Source organism: Tamandua tetradactyla, chromosome 5, assembly GCF_023851605.1.
Source record: "Tamandua tetradactyla isolate mTamTet1 chromosome 5, mTamTet1.pri, whole genome shotgun sequence".
NCBI lineage: Eukaryota > Metazoa > Chordata > Mammalia > Pilosa > Myrmecophagidae > Tamandua > Tamandua tetradactyla.
Genome location: NC_135331.1, coordinates 114,580,271 through 114,597,235, shown reverse-complemented (window position 1 = coordinate 114,597,235; position 16,965 = coordinate 114,580,271). Strand labels below are relative to the sequence as shown.

Below are 16,965 nucleotides of genomic sequence, written 5' to 3'. Positions count from 1 at the left end.
CCAAGGGGTGCTGGGAATGGTGCTGTCCTTGCAGTAATCTAGCCTGATGTTTTACCTTCAAGACGCCATCTGATACATGAATCATAAATTCTCTGACAGTATCATGCAATCAAATAAAAGAAAAATGACAGATTCCTTATGCCACCTCTTTTCTCACTTATTGTAACGTGTGTTAAAACCCTTAAAATTATACCTTGTATTCTTACCACTTCCCACCTCCCCCACTTATCCCTACACATATTAAAATGTGTGCAATTTAAAGGAGCATTCTGAGATTAATCCAAACCCTTATTTTACTTGGTAAAATGTTAACACACTTTGCATCATTTCACTTATTTAATCTTTACATATGAGGCTGACAGTTTCAAATTCTCTATGGAAGGCATTGCTCTTCAGTCACACCTCATATATCTGGCATTATTGGGAAATGAAGTTTTCCATGTGATTGAATTTTCCAGATAATTCAGCTGAACTCGGCATGCTTTAGTTGCACGCCTACCATGTGGCAAGCACAGGGGATATGAGACCGAGTAAATAAGGCTTCGAAAGCTCTTAGCCTGGGGTCAGGGACTGTGCAGCTGGCAGCACACAGTCTTTAATAACTGGGATACAATGTGTTAAGCATGATGATGTAAGCATGTACTAAGCGTTGTGGAAATACACATGAAGGGAAAATTAAATCTTGGGTGGGAAAGTGAAGGGGCTTCGTGGAAGCCTCTGAGCAGAGGTTATGTCTGAGTTGGGACTTTGGAGATGAGTGGGAGATTCTTGGCAAAAGGAGAGGGGCAAAGAGAGAGGGGAGGGGAACAAGAGGAGAGACGTGTATTCTAGAAGAATACCTAAGCATTAAGATGCTTATGGATATAATGTATGAAATAATGCAAAAAAATTATCAAGTTCAAGGCCAGTATCACTCCTAATGAGAATAGCAGTCAGCACTTAAACCACTTAGTGGGCACTCAGCATGTGTCTCCCAGTGTGCTTAGTACTTTAGGTGAATTAAAATTTTCACAAATATATATATATATATATTATACCTTCCCCAAAGGAACATGTGCTATGAATAATACAACCTTTTTCTAATGCTCTGCTATGAATATAAATTTCTGTACTCCATTGTGAAAACATTTTAAGCTAGCCTGCTCGATGTCATTAGCCACCTTCACTGCTCGGATAAATTTAGTGAAGCTGTCATCATTCCAGTTCACAGTCAGCTTCGTATTTACGTCGTCTCCCCGCTCCTGCATTGCAAAGATTTGTGATTCTTCTGTGAACGTGCTGTAGAGTGCACATTGACAATTTCCACTCAGGAAGATCTCATGGGCTCTTAAGAAGGGTGTAGCATAGCTGGACACTCAGATGGTCCATGTGGCCTTTTCTAATTTTCAGGACAGTACACAAGCAAAGCTGGCATTTCTTTTCATTTCTTTGAAAAGAGATTATGCTCTTTTACAATGGCTCTTAACTGAAGAGATTTTGTCCCCCACCGCCAACCTTGAACCCATTCCAGGAGAGAATTAGTAACCTACAGAGACATTTTAGGTTCTCTTAACTGGTTGTGGGGAGATGGGGTTGGTGTTACCAGCATTTAATGGGTAGAAATGCTGGGATGGGGATTGGGTAAGCAGGGTGCTAAACATTTCCAAAGCGACATGATAGCTTCTCACCATAACAAAGGATTAGCTGGTCCTAAATGTCCATAGTGTTGAGGTGGAGAAATCCTGCTCTACTTGAAAATTTAATGTATTGCCCCCAAAATAGGAACAACTTGTATCATAAAGCATTTTTGTCAGCTAATTTTTCTTTGACTATTTTTTATTTTGGATCACAAAAGTCATAGTATAAATGAATTTGTAGGAACTTGTGCTACACTCATATTGCTCACTCATTAGGGGGCATTCAAAGGGATTGGATTATCTATGTAATAGTCTCCCCTCTTTGTCTCTTGTTTGAATGAAGGAACCTACTGTGCATATACCTAATAGCACATGTTTAGATTTCTCTGCAATGGATAAATATTGGATGATGGAAAGTCAGGAAGCCTACTAATTATTAAAAGCATCTTGGCAATTTTTTAAAAATGTGTCCTGTGGAGAAAAAAGTGATTGGATTATAATAGTGGGAATTCGATTTGTTTTGCCATTTCTACTGTGCTTGTCAATTTTATCTAATATTACTATTTTACCAACTTGCAAGTGTACCTCTTAAATATAAATACGGTATGGAATTAGCCTTAAAATTGATGCTCAGTGAGATTTACAGAATTTTATAACTGTATATTTGGCTTTGGAGAATAAATAATTACTATTAAAGAAGATTAATCAACTAACAAATTCAATACATAATACATTTAAGTTAAAACTGCTTAAGAGGAAAACTTTTGGCATTATAAATTCTAGAGAATATCATTTATTAACTTGTAATATCTTGTTAGTGTCTTCAGTACCTCAGCTATAGGATGGATTCCTTAAATAGTATGATGATTTTATGTCAGAAATACCCAAAATAAGATGTATGCTTTCTTCTTGGGAGGCCACCATTACATTTTTACTGTACTTGATGAGATATTCAAAAGCAAAAGTAGATAGTAAGAGGTGAAATAGTTAAAATAATGGAAATTTGGGGGAAAATGTCATCATGGACTACAACATGCACACTTCATGGAAATGGAGTAGGATTACAACATTTCCTCCAAAATTTATCTGTGTAACTTCCAGGAAATTTTCTTTTCCTTCACAGGCTTTGTGCTTCTTGGTTCTAGAGAGGGGCTATCCTCTAACAATTTCTTCTCTACACCCCTCTCTGTGTCTCTACCCCCACCCAACACAGAGACACACACACATGCAGCTAAATTTGATGAAACCATAATGGCCCATGTAATATTTCTATTTCATTCTCTCTCAATGTTGGTTACATAAATAATTTTGCTTCTTTTTTAAACTAAATTTTCAACTTATTTTTTCCCTCTAATTGAATTTTGGTACCAGGAATTCACTATGGACTATATACAATTAAACGTTCCTAAAGTAGAATTTGAATGAATTTCTATATTCAAAATTTATAGTCAAGCATATGCTCAATTTAGAAGGTTTTTAGTAACAACTATGAATATTTCTTCTAGTGTTGAAATATTTGGGGATGTTCTGTCTTCTAAATATGAGTTTAAATGTGTTCTATAAATATTATGTCTCCCATTAACCAAAAATACCTCTAATTGATCATGTTTGTTCCTGCTCCCCCCAAATTCCACACTCTTTTTCTTCTTCATATCTTAGCCAAACTCACTGATACAGGCCTTTCCTTCACTTCCTCAATACTTATTCACTCCTCAACCCACTGTGATTTGATTTCTATCAATTCCACTCAACTAAAACTGACCATCCAAAGAACACCCAGTAACAAATCCTCTGCCACATGGCTTCTGCTCACGTGCCTGGCTTTAGATTCAGGGGAACTGAGTAAGCGTATTCAGCAGGATCTGAAGCCACTGTGGGCCCAGCTGCTGCTCCACATCGACAGGTGAGACAGCAGATCTCAACAATATATTCAAACTGCCATAAAACTGGACCCTGCAGCAATGGTCCAAGGATAAATATGGTTACTGTTTCACTTCTACCTTCCACATCTTACACAAATTTCTTTTGTGGCCAATCTTGACTCAAAACCATACAGGTTAGTAGTTCCATCTTAGCTAAGTTGATCCAGCACAAAGCAACACAGGAAGTCAATGAATGTTAAATTGAGAAAGTGAAGGTATTAATTTCTACCCATCTTGCTTCAGGCTGGTGACTCAAGTCAATTTTTCAGTGCCACAATCTAAAAACTGGTGGTCTTTCAGTAAAAGGGGAATGATTATGGTTTGGGAATAAAGAGAACTGCCATGATAGAAGAGAATGTGTTCTGCAAAAGGAAAATGAAAACCTGGATTCCAGTCCTAGCTGTGCTCCAATTGGCTGAATGATCAAGGGGAAATCATTTGGCATCTCTTTAAATTTTCCTATTAGTAAAGCAATAGTGTGACGAAGTAATTCATATTCCACTTAGTTCTATAGTTCCATTTTCAGAAGTAGAATCCAATGCTAGCTGATTTTAATTCAGAAATTCTTGGTCATAATTTGTTTTTTAGTGCTGGAATACTCCATTTATTTCAGAGTATTAATAAATTAACAGAGACAGAGAAAGCTGATATTTTCAACTATCCGACAGTACATACATAGCATGCTACCACCAAATGACATACAGTATATGTCTGATTATGAGAACCACTGAGTCGGTATCATAAAAATGTATCATAAATGTATCATAAAAATGATACACCCCATAAAAAATTTTTTTAAATCTTTTTTTAAAAGATTAAAAAAATTAGAAATCAATTAAATACCTATACCCTTGAATTTGGGAGTAGATATGGATATATAAAGGATGTTGTTAAAGTCACCAAAAATAATAGTTTATTAATATAATTATCATACATGTTTTAAATTACATGTTATATAAAATTATCCATTATTATAGTCATATTCTTGTTTTAGGTCTCAAGATATATATGTGATAACTTTCTTCAAACACTTCATATGCATCTTTGACATCGTGTCTTTACCACTATAGCCACACGTTGAATCATGAACCAGTTTTAAAAGCCCATCATCTTCAGATCCCTATGTGTCATTTGAAAAATACCAGTTTTTGAATCTGTGCATGGTACTGTCATTAGAAAATCTATGCTTTCAAAAGCACAATTGCCCATTTTTTTTTCTGCTTGTTTTTCTTAGGCTTATTTAGATAGATAAATGTTGTAACTACAATGCAACCTCCACTCTATGATTATATAAGAACTTTTTTTAAAGGATGATATAAAGGGAAAACCAATAGTTAGTTGGATTTTTGAGACAAGATTCCCAGTAAAAATTACTAAAGTTCTTTGTGCCTTCTCCTTTTATTCCCCTCCTCCTTGTTCTCATTTCTTTTCCTTTCTGCTCCTTCCTCTCTGCCTCTCCCTCCTCTTCTTCCTTCTTCTTATAACTGACTGTGCCAGCTAAAATCTATAAGCATCCCAAACGAACAGTGACTGAGGTCATTTAAACATAATGTGCTTCTCCAAATAATACATTCCCAAACTTCATAGTTCAAAATTAAGCAGTTTAGAGACTTCGGTAGATGACAGATCTTATAAAGATTCAATTGTAATTTGCCTCTCATCCAGGTAGATGTTCACATTACATTGCGTTTGGTTCTCACAAAACATTTGACAGCAGGAATTATTTAATCATAGGGAAACTGAGGCTGAGAAATTCCTTAATTGTTCAAGTTCTGTCCAATCCCTAAACCCTTGATTATTCTATGATACTATCTGTTACTTATGTTAATATTGATCTCATATTTATACTAAAATAATATATATTTATAAAATTTATATTACAGACAGTAAAATCATGTTTTAGCTCTTTCATTAACATGTTCTTAGATATATAGCCTCAATTTTCCTATTCCCCTGATCTCTGTTTTGAAATGAGTTATAAGAATAGTAGTAACTCAAATTTTGCTAAATTTTGGCTACTACTGCTCATTCCTTAGTAAAGAACATTTCTGATGGTTTTAGACTCACCAAGGCATATATGCAATAGTCTTCCCTCTTTCAGAAAAAGCAAAGCCCTGCAAATCAGTATATCCAAGCTTGTCAATTTCCCATATATGACCACGCATGTTTAAACCTCTGATAAAAATTAAAGTAGGATCTGCAAAATGTTTATATTACATTATATAAATGTGTTTGTGTGTGTGCATATGTGTCTATGTACACACATATATATATTCTCACATATATGCATATATATATTATTTTTCACCTTTGCAGAGCTATATTTAATATACCTATATATATTCTATATTCAATAAATATACCTGGGTGCTGTAAATCCGTTATCTGTTAAATATGATTCTGTATTTATCAACTGCCTGATGACTTCCAAATAGCTGTATAAGAAAGTGCTATCTATTTTATAACCAGAACAAATGTTCAAATTCTATCTAAAAGAGAAAAATCCAAAGTTTAGTAATTATGAATTATTTCCATCAATACAAATAATTCCATCTATTTGGTTTTGAATTCATTTCATTGTTGATACTTGCTTTAATACCAATAAGCACAATTATTCCCTTTTAATGTGTGTTACTGAAGTATTTGCTTAGATACGTCTATGCAAATGGATTTTACTTCTTTTGTAAAAGTAGGCTTTACTTTTAATTTCACCACTCTAAGTGTCCAAATACTTTACTTCATTTCTGTTAAAAATAGTTCAGTTTACAGTTATTGCTGGAGTAATTTTTCTTTAAAGAAGTAATATTTGTGTATGATTTGGTTCCATTCAAAATTTTTTTGTCACAATTTTTAAACCACCTTTGAAGTATTTTTGAAGATGTCAGTAGATAGCAAAAGCAGTGAAAAAGAAAAGGCTTAACCTAGCTTGCTATGACATTGTTCTGATTTTCCATAGATAAATACTATGCTCTAAATAGTTTTAGCACAGTATAAAAGCTCATAAGAATGTACATTATTGTTACTTTTATTACATCTTGAAGGTGTTCGAATGGTTCAAAATTAACCCATCTGAACCTCAATTTCATGAACAAGAAAAGAACATTGTAGAGATTAAATGTTAGAATATCGAACATTTGCCCCGGAGGGTGGCTGTGGTAAGAAAATAATAAATAAAATAACTGGATTCTAAAAACTATTCATACATTTATAAATTTAATGCTAAAATGAAGGATTAAATATATATTCATGAAAGTTAATGCAAGTAACACTGTGGAGATTATCCTTGAGTATAAATTTTTGTTCACAGTCATTACTGCCCTGAGGGAACTTGTACCTGCAGAAGCTGACAAAGCAAGTCAGGGCAGAATCTGCCACTCAGCTCATGGAATTTATCTCTTATTCTGATGGCACATTCTGTGATCTTCTCTTGGCCTTTGGCACCCATAAAATAAATTATAATAAAAAATGGAAATTGTTAGCTAACTCTCCTGAAACAGATGCTTGCACCACACCCTGCTGTGCTCCATTCCTTTAAGGGTCTACGATACCTCCAACCTGGAGCAGCTACTTCATTTCTGGCTCTATTTTGTTCAATCCTTTGCGAACTTGCCACAGAGGGTGACTTAAATATGGTGATTTCAGGGAACACTGATGACCAGGGATCAAATCAAGATTCCTATGGCTGTTTGTGAAAGCTAGTGAAAAGCAGGGAAATGGAAATTACTTTCAGATATTACTAATCTGCACCAGGTTTGAGTTAGGAGCCAGCAATAATAGGCTCTGTATCTTATTACTCCATCTCTTGAGTCACTTGTTCCTCTTGTTCCTTAATTAACTCCTGTTATTTTAAAGAGTCCTTTGGAATGTTTTCACTTAAGTATAGGAAATGATGATCTTCATTCAAACTTTTAATTTTTTTTTTCTCCTTAGGGATGCAGATCTGTTCTTGCTAGACACAAGAAATGCTGATGCCTTAGATGTGGGTTGGCTTGTCTTTGATATCACTGCAACCAGCAATCATTGGGTGATTAATCCACAGAACAATTTGGGCTTACAGCTCTGTGCAGAAACAGGGGATGGTAAGTTCTGAATTTCATATATTTCTTGGTCTTCTATTAACACATTGAGAGTTTTTGTTTTCTGTGAGATTTAATGAATACATATTTTGTAATTGTGATGTGCAAGGTAACATTCTATAGGACAGTGCAATATATTAATTAGTTCAATAATTTATCATGTTGTTTATCCAACAAATATTCATTATCTTATCTTTGTCAGTGGCTAAAGATGAAATAGATATTATTCTTGACTTACGGAGTTTTTAGTCTAGTGTTGAAGAACTGCATGTAAATAAGTAGTATCACTGTAATATAACATATATCAAAGGAAAGCTAGATACAAAAATATTATGGATTCTATGTTTTGATTGTTGTGGAAGTTACACAAATATATAATTTGTCAACAGTTATAGTACTGTACACCAAAGGAAAAACTAATATTACAATAGCAAGTTGTATCTTAAAAAAAATGACTAAAAATAAGTGCATACCAAAAAATTGTGCAACGGAAACAGTTGAAGGTGCTATTGATAATAGAAGGGGAAAGAAAAAATAAGGATAGATCAAAAGAGTGATGAAAAGCTACAGAGAAAAGGCAATGGAAAGTTAGGTCTTAAGGCATCTCACTATGTCAAAGACAATGCAGAATCACCTGTGGTTGGGGTCCATAGAAAATCCTACTTCTTTTAGAAGTTCCAAAAGTAATTCTTATGCTCAATTATTCATTTAGCATCTACTGTGCATTGTGTACTTGGCCAGATGTGGATATACAATATTGAGCAAATGCAGACATGTCTTTAGAAGACTTGTAGTCAAGTGAGGCAGGGTAGTAATAACACAATAATATTAATAAATGCATGTCACTACACACCGAGAACAGTCCAATGGAATATCAGAATGCCATTCTTATAAATATAAACAGTAAGGGAACTTGACCTGCAATCTAAAAGACAAGGGAAATATGACTTGGAAAAGAAGTGTAAGGGTTCTGGTTGGAGCATTTCAGAAAAATGGAACAAAATTTGCAATGTTGAGGTGAGAGTGACCTTGGCACAATTGACAAGGAGGCTAGGGAGGTCAAGGCCAATTTACTCAGAGTATTGTTTGCCTTTGGTTACCCAAAGAGTCCCAAAATTCTAAATTAAAATCTGGACTTCCAGGTCATTAAAAATATATTCATCGTTATAGATATCTCCCATTGGTTCTGTTTCTCTAGAGAACCCTGACTAATACAACCATAGAGCTTTTACGGTGTGACCGTGTGACAGTGAAACCTTGTGACTGACACTCCATTTATCCAGTGTTTGGACAGTTGAGTAAGAAGAAAAAAGACAAACAATAAATAAAAATAAATAATGGGGACAGCAGGCATGGAATATTTTGAATGTTCTTTTTAAATGTTATTCTTTTTTCTTTTTTTGGAGTAATGAAAATGTTCAAAAATTGATTGTAATAACATAGGCACAGATATATGATGAAACTGTGAACCGCTGATTGTACAATTTGTATGATTATATGGTATGTGAATCTATAATGTATCACAATAAAATTGCATTAAAAGGAAAAAATAAATATTCATCATGAAAGGAGGATAAAATATAACATATTTAATAGTTTACTGTATTGATTAGCAATTTTTAAATATTTAGACATACACATGTGGGCCTAAATTGCACTCTTGCTCCAGAATTCCTAAATATTAGGGCCAAGCCTAGATAGGGTAATTTTGAAGGGGATGGTTAATAAGACAACATTTCTTATTTAAGTTTTGCTTGCTTTTTTTTTTTTCACAGAATCAGACAAGACAAATTTTAGCCCTTGAAATTGTTTCATTCATTCTTCCTTGCTGTATTGTACTAAAGCCTTACTTAACAAACTACAGAATTAAACAGAAGTTTTGTCAGTCTTGGGACTATTTCAAAGAGATACATTTCTGTAAGCAATAGGACTTCACAATTGCATTATTTATCTATAACCAGTTTCAAAATATAAGGATTATACCACAATCAATGTGATTCCAAGGATTGTGTATATGAAATGAGGTTGACATATACAAATCAAGTATATTACAGTGTTGGTCTGCTGAAAATTTCATGTGCCTAAGACATTGAACTATAAAAGGAAAATGTGTACTGAAATTATTGCAGGCAAAGTTTTACACCTTCCTCCATCCCCCAAATTTAGATTTTTCTATAGATTTAATTCCACTGTTGAGGTTTAAAATTCTTTAATAACAAGGCAAATATTTTGAGGTATAGGTTATTTTCTAATTATGGTTTTGAGATTATTACAATTCCTCAGAGTTCAAGAATTATAAATGTAGACTGAGGAAAGCACATACTTAAGTAATCTTTCAAGAATTTGTGCTATGTTAAACTACTGTACATTTATGGTCAGATATGTGAGTTGGAAATCAGTTCTGTTGGGGAACCAATCATTTCTTCTCTGGTATGTGGCCCAAATAAGAAAAATTAAATTAGTGGTATGTGCTACTTTCAGTCTTCTCCTTGGGGATGTGCTTGAAACGTCTAACTAAACAATTCAAGAGACCCATGAAATATGATCAGCTTGATTCCTTTTAATTCCCAAACCTCACTGCCCACCCCACATGAAAATTCTGAATTTTCTCTCTGTCTGTTTTTTTTCCATTCTTCACTTCTCTTGGTTTTCTCTTTCTTTCACTATCTATACAATTTAACTTGTCTTTTCCCTTTATCTTTTTCTCTCCAAGAACTACTCTATAGTTTGCTTTTCCTCTCTCTCTCTCTCTCTCTCTCTCTCTCTCTCTCTGATTTATTTATTCTATTTTAGGGGTAGTTTTACTATAAATTACTGTTGTACTATTGATCTCTTTTTTTGAGCCAAAAATAAACCAATCTTTTACTCTTTTCAAAATTTTCCAATTTATTTCATTTAAGGATTAAGTTTGAGATAAACAGCCTTTTGTTGTTTTTCTCTGACTATCTAATGTTGTCTAAAAGGAAAATATTCAAATAGTTAATTTGAATATTTAATTAACAGGCTAACTGGTGTTACGCACTTAAGCTATACTTAAAATAGATTTCAACCTGCCATGAAGCCTGTTTGACCTTGGGATTGCCAGTGACATTCCTGATACCTCAATTTGATTCACTGTAACCTCATGAAGAATATATGTATTTTATTTAGCTACAATTATGGATAACCAGATATCTCAGCGAAATACAGCTTCACACATTGTTGCTGCTGGTTTCTCAAGGTGACGTAGCTTTGGCCAGAACAGATGAATCATCTTTTATGTGCAATAATGGATTCTGATATTTACTTCTCAGAAAAAGGAATTGGAAGTAATGAAAGAATGATGATAGGAGAGTCTACTTTCAAATTCATTTATTTACTGTTGTCCATTTATTTACTCATTTGTTATGGAAATAATAAAGTGCCCTAAATGTAAAAAATAGTGATATAATCAAGAGACTGTGGGAAGACAGAACATGATTGGTTGGTTAAGTCCAAATAGGGCAGAGCCAAAGGAGCTACGTGGAGGTGGCTTTTAAGCTGGGTCAACCAGGTGGGAATTCAAGAAATGGGCGTGAGTAGGGATGGGGAGAAGAGGAGGGGAGAATTCATTTCTGGATGAAGAAACAAAGTGAGTAAAGGCATAGATGACAAAATGGCATGGTTATGTTGTGGAAAAACGGAATACCTTGAGTGGCTAGAAAAACTTTCATATATTGAATATTCTTGAAGATGCTATTAGGGAAGTTATTTGGAAATAAATCATAGAAAGAACTTAAGTATGTAACTTCTCACTCAAGTATAATATATTCTTGTAGTTTGATCACAAGTCATACAAGAACTAGGGTTGCTACTTTAATCAATCATAGTAAATCACAATGATTATGCATTTAAATGAATTTCAATTTCATGAGGTCATGGGATGTGTATATCTTGTTCACAGTTGTACACTCGATGCTTGGCACAATTCTGTAGCTGTTCAAAACATCTCTTGAAATGATCACGGGCCACTTGCCAATGAATATAAGATACTCTTAAGAAAACATTAAAAACTCAGTTTTTGGTGATTATTAACCAAATCAGTTTGGTGTAACACAGGGGGCAGAATTTTGCCGTGCAAACCACAGTACAGTAATTAAAATATTTTCAATCATAAGGTGAGGAGAGAATCAGTGATATATATATTGTCAAGTATGGTTAATCCTACCCTTACAAAGAAAAAGTAGTGAAGAGGCCTAATATATTTTGGAAATCAAAATGTGGAAATCAAAGTAGCAGTATGATTCCCCTCAGAGAGTCTGTGGAAATATGTTAGTTTGTGACATGGATTTGACAGGAGAGTTAAAAGATGCTCTATTGACTTTTTTCCAAGATGAATAATCATTCACTGAGTTCTATATGTTTTTTTCTGCAAAATGCAGCAAACTTACGAGCAAGCAAATAAAAAAGCTGGGTCAGCCAGGTGGGAATTCAAGAAAAATCTAGAGATTCTAGGCAAGTTATTAAATCCAAATTATGTAAAATCAAGCATCTTAAGCCCTCTATCAGGTGGCTAATAAACTTTTATGATAAAGTAGCTATTATCTTTGTGTTTAATAGCAAAAGTGTGTAGGTTTAGGCCTCTCTCATGGTTTAATGATATTTTGGATGAGTTTTGGTTCCCTAAATTATAGTTATATTAATTATCTGATTTGTTACATTTATTGTCATTGTCAATAAATCTATGGTATTTTTTTTCCCTCCTTACAAACATATGAAAAGAGTCAATTAGACAGCAATTTAATTTAGCTTTTATGATGAGTTTTTTCCCAAAAACACTTTAATTTTCCATTGTTTGATGCTTTAAGTAGTCTAAATCTTTGCAGTAAATCAGTTCTTTTTTTAAAAACTGGGTTCATAGAATAATTTAGAGAAGGAAAAACAAAGATAATATTTTGGGTTCATTAGAATGTCTTTTTTAAAAAAACCTGTATTTTTGAACATTTTAGATCATACATTTAGATCATTTAGAATGAATTTTGTCAATGACTTTCCTCCTTTCTAATCAAACTCTGTTATATGTCAAGGAAAATTCCATCTGGTACATTGTTTCCGATTCATTTGTATACAAGTTTTCAAAATGTTGTTTTGCTGTTTTATCCTTTAAATAAACCTTTGAAAGCCCTTTTTCTTTGAACAACATAGTGGCATAATTTTCAACTATTGCAAGGTGCAAATTCAGGTCCAAAGTCAGATATTTTAAATTTTGTACCTCAATTTCAAGAAATAAATTCCATAGTATCAGATTAAATTCAGTTATAATTGGATGCTTAAATAAAATTAAATAATTTATAGTTATTGTTATAGATAATGTTGCTTTTTTTGGTGTTTAGTTTAAATAGCTAGGATAGATAAATAGAATAGAAATCTCCATCCTGGAAATATACATTCTAAGAGGAAATCATTAAGAAAACTAAATTCAAATATGGCTCTGATAAAATATTTAAGTTTTAGACATAGCTTCAATAAAATGAATGCAGTAGGAGTTAATTTAAAAGGGCAGGGTTACATTATATCAGGTGGCAGTATCTTGCATATGGTAGGGCAAGAATGAAGGTATGCAGGCTTGAACCAGAGATTGCACAAAGTCTTTCACTTACATTGGTTCTAGGTCGCGCTCCTTTAACTTTGAACCTGTTCTTTATCATGGAGGTTTTAACAGATGATTTACAGGAGTTTTGGATAAATTCACAACTGGTAGTCCACAAAATAAAGATAAGATTATTGGTGAATGTTCTTCAAATTTTGAGTTGGCAGCACCATGTATAAATGATTATGCTATTAGGCTCATGTCTAATATTTTTGGGTGAGGAAATTGTTGTTGGTAGGAACTTTTAAATATATTCTAATCTAGGATATGAAGCTATCTTATTTTATAAGGCTTCCATGACAATCACTACATGTGCCCAAGAAAAGCCATTTTTAATCCTGATCCAATATTGTGGGAGCAGCTGTTTCTTTTTATCCTGATTCAATACTGCAGATTGGATACTTTTGATTAGATTATCACACACCCAAATGTGGGTGTGACCTTTTGATTAGATGGAGATTTGACTCTACCCACTCAAGGTGGGTCTTGATGAGTTTACTAGAGTCCTTTAAAAGGGGAAATATTTTGAAGAAATGACAGAGCTGACAGAGAGAGAGAGCCATCAGGAACTTCAAAGCCCAGAGCTGACACAAATGCTGATGCTTGGAGAACTGAGACACATGTTTGGAGATGCTTGGAGCCCAGCAGGCGTTGCCATGAGATGCTAAGCAAGCCAGAACCTGGAGAGAGCCAAGGGAAGCCAAGAGATGAAATCCAGCCCTTGAGCAGCAAAGTGAGGAGTCCCCACAGGAATAGAGGCTAAAAGCAATGGAGCCCACAAGTAAGGGACCAGCAGATACCAGTCATGTGACTATCCAGTGACAAAGCTGTTGTAGACCCATCCGCCTTCCTTGAATTAAGGTATCTTTCCCTGAATGTCTTAGTTTGGACATTTTTATAGCCTTAGAACTGTAAACTTCCAACTTATTAAATTCCCCATTTTAAAAGCTGTTCCATTTCTGGCATATCACATTCCAGTCGCTTATAATGTAAAATATCATACTATGGTGTGTCAGTCTGATGCTATTATGTACCCCAGAAAAGCCATGTCCTTTAATCTTCATTCAATATTTCTGGGTGGAATCTTCTTTATTATTTCCATGGAGATGTGACCTACCCAATTGTGGGTGGTAACCTTTGATTAGATGACTTCCATGGAGATGTGGCTCCACCCATTCAAGGTGGGGTTGCTTACTGGAGCCATTTATGAAAGAACTATTTTGGAAAAAGTTTGAGAGCCACCAGAATTAACTGAATCCATGCAGTCAGAAACATGTGGAGATGAAGAAGGAAAACACCCCCAGGGAAGCGTCAGGAAACAAGAAGCCAAGAAAGAAAGCTAACAGATGTCACCGCGTGTTCTCCCCATTGAGAGAAACCCCAAACTTCATTAGCCTTTCTTGAATGAAAGTAATCTCTTGTTGGTGCCTTAATTTGGACATTTTCACAGTCTTAGAACTGTAAACTTGCTCTGTTTCTTCTATATCTCATTCCAGCAGCTTGCAAACTAGAACAAGTGGGTTGGCTAATACAACAAGAATTTATTGGTCCACAATTTTCAGCCTAGAAGAAATCCAAAATAAAGATATCAATGCTTACTTTCTACAGAGTCAAGCATTCTAGCCCCTGCTGCTGGCAGTCTTTGGGGTTCCTTGGCTTGCCTCCTGTTACTTAGCAATGTCTTCTTTCTAGCTTCTGTGACTTCTGGGTTCTCTTTTTAAGGCCTCCAGTAATCTGGATTAAGGCTGCCCTGCTTTAGTTGTCCACACTTTATCTACAAACAACATCTTCAAAGGGCCCTGTTTATAATGGGTTCACTCCCACAGGGTTGCAGATTAAGATTAAGAACACATGTTTGTTGGGGTATATAATTCAGCCTACCACAGACCACCCTCAGGGCCCCCCAAAGACATGTTTTACCACATGCAAAATACATTCACCCATTCCAATATCCCCAAAGCCTTAAATTATTTTAGTATCAAATCTTAGTAGAAAGTCTAATTGAAATCAGTGTGGGTGTGGTCCATATTGGGACAAAATTTTAACTCCTTCTGTGGACCTATAAAACCTAGAAAACAAGTTATCTTCTTCAAAAATACAATTATGGGACAGGCACAGGATTGCATTCTCATTCCAGAAGGGATAAATTAGAAAGAAAACAGAGGCCATGTGTCCTAAGTAAGTCGGAAACCTAGTAGGGCTAACTCCATTAGATTGCAAGGTCTGAGAATGATCAGTGTATTGGTGCTTTGTCCTGTAGGCCTGCTGAGAAGCAGCCTTACCTTCTCCAAGCTCTGTGGCAATAACCCTGGTCTCCCTGAATTCTGGGGCCTAGGCCCCAGACTGTCCAAGCACTGGAATAGCAGCCTCACTCTGCCTGAAAACTGGGGTATAGGCTCCACCTTCTCCAAGCATTAGGGTGGTGACTGAATTCTTCTCTGAACACCTAGAAATAGACACCACCTTCTGTGAGCATTGGGGTGGTGGTCAAAACCTCCCTGACTCAGCCCACCATTTCCAGGCCTTGGGGTGGTCCTACCCTTTCCACATGAATGGATTTGCCCTCCCTCCTTGCCAGAGGAGATCTCTTTGATCCAGATCGCAGCTTCCAGTTTCTGCCATTGAAGTAATTTTCCCTTCAATTCATCCTTTCTCTATCTCTTTCAGTCCAAGATGGCAGTGCTTTTACATAAGCCTGATTTCCTTATTGAAGGATAGTTTAGCTATACCTGCACAGAAAGCCCCAATTCTCTGGAAACTTATGTCCTGAGAGCTCAGGGAGGGCCCGGATAGAGTAGCTTCTGGCCTTCATCTCAGAGTATGCTATCTGGATAGGCTAAGGATTTTCCAAATTATCAATTGCTGGTTCCTTTTACATAAGAGTTCAGTTCTTGGTTTCTTCCTTTCCTCTCACATTTTACCATAAACTACAAGGAGAAACCAGGTGGTACATTCCTTACTTGGTTTGGAAATCTCTTCTGCCTAATATCCAAGTTCATCACCTGCAAGCTCTGCCTTCCACTTGATAAGAGTTGGGAAGTTTTCAGTGATAATTTCTTCCATTAGTTTTTCTCCTCCTTTTCCCTTCTCTTCTCCTTCTGGGACACCCACAACACGTATATTTGTGCGCTTCATATTGTCCTTGAGTTCCCTGATACCCTGTTCAAATTTTTCCCTTCTTTTCCCGATAGTTTCTGTTTCTTTTTGGAATTCAGATGTTCCATCCTCCAAATCACTAATTCTATCTTCTGTCTCTTTAAATCTATCATTGTAGGTATCCATTGTTTTTTCCATCTTTTCTACTTTATCCTTCACTTCCATAAGTTCTGTGATTTGTTTTTTCAGTTTTTCTATTTCTTCTTTTTGTTCAGCCCATGTCTTCTTCATGTCCTCCCTCAATTTATCGATTTCATTTTTGAAGAGGTTTTCCATTTCTGTTCGTATATTCAGCATTAGTTGTCTCAGCTCCTGTATCTCATTTGAACTATTGGTTTGTTCCTTTGACTGGGCCATATTTTCAATTTTTTGAGCGTGATCCGTTATCTTCTGCTGGCGTATGGGCATTTAGTCAGATTTCCCTGGGTGTTGGACCCAACAGGTTGAAAGATTTTTCTGTGAAATCTCTGGGATCTGTTTTTCTTATCCTGCCCAGTAGGTGGCGCTCATGGCACATGTTTGTCTGCGGGTCCCACCAGTAAAAGGTGCTGTGGGTCCTTTAACTTTAGAAAACTCTCGCTGTCGAG

General features: G+C 35.3%; 1 protein-coding gene across 1 annotated transcript in view; it reads left to right on the top strand.

The window, feature by feature from the left end:
• The window catches only part of BMP5 (bone morphogenetic protein 5), a 122,997-nt gene that overhangs the window by 68,907 nt on the left and 37,125 nt on the right, over positions 1-16,965 (top strand). The window contains exon 3 of the mRNA XM_077162120.1: positions 7,469-7,617. Within this exon, the coding sequence (XP_077018235.1) occupies positions 7,469-7,617 (149 nt within the window). The remainder of the gene's footprint in view (positions 1-7,468; positions 7,618-16,965) is intronic.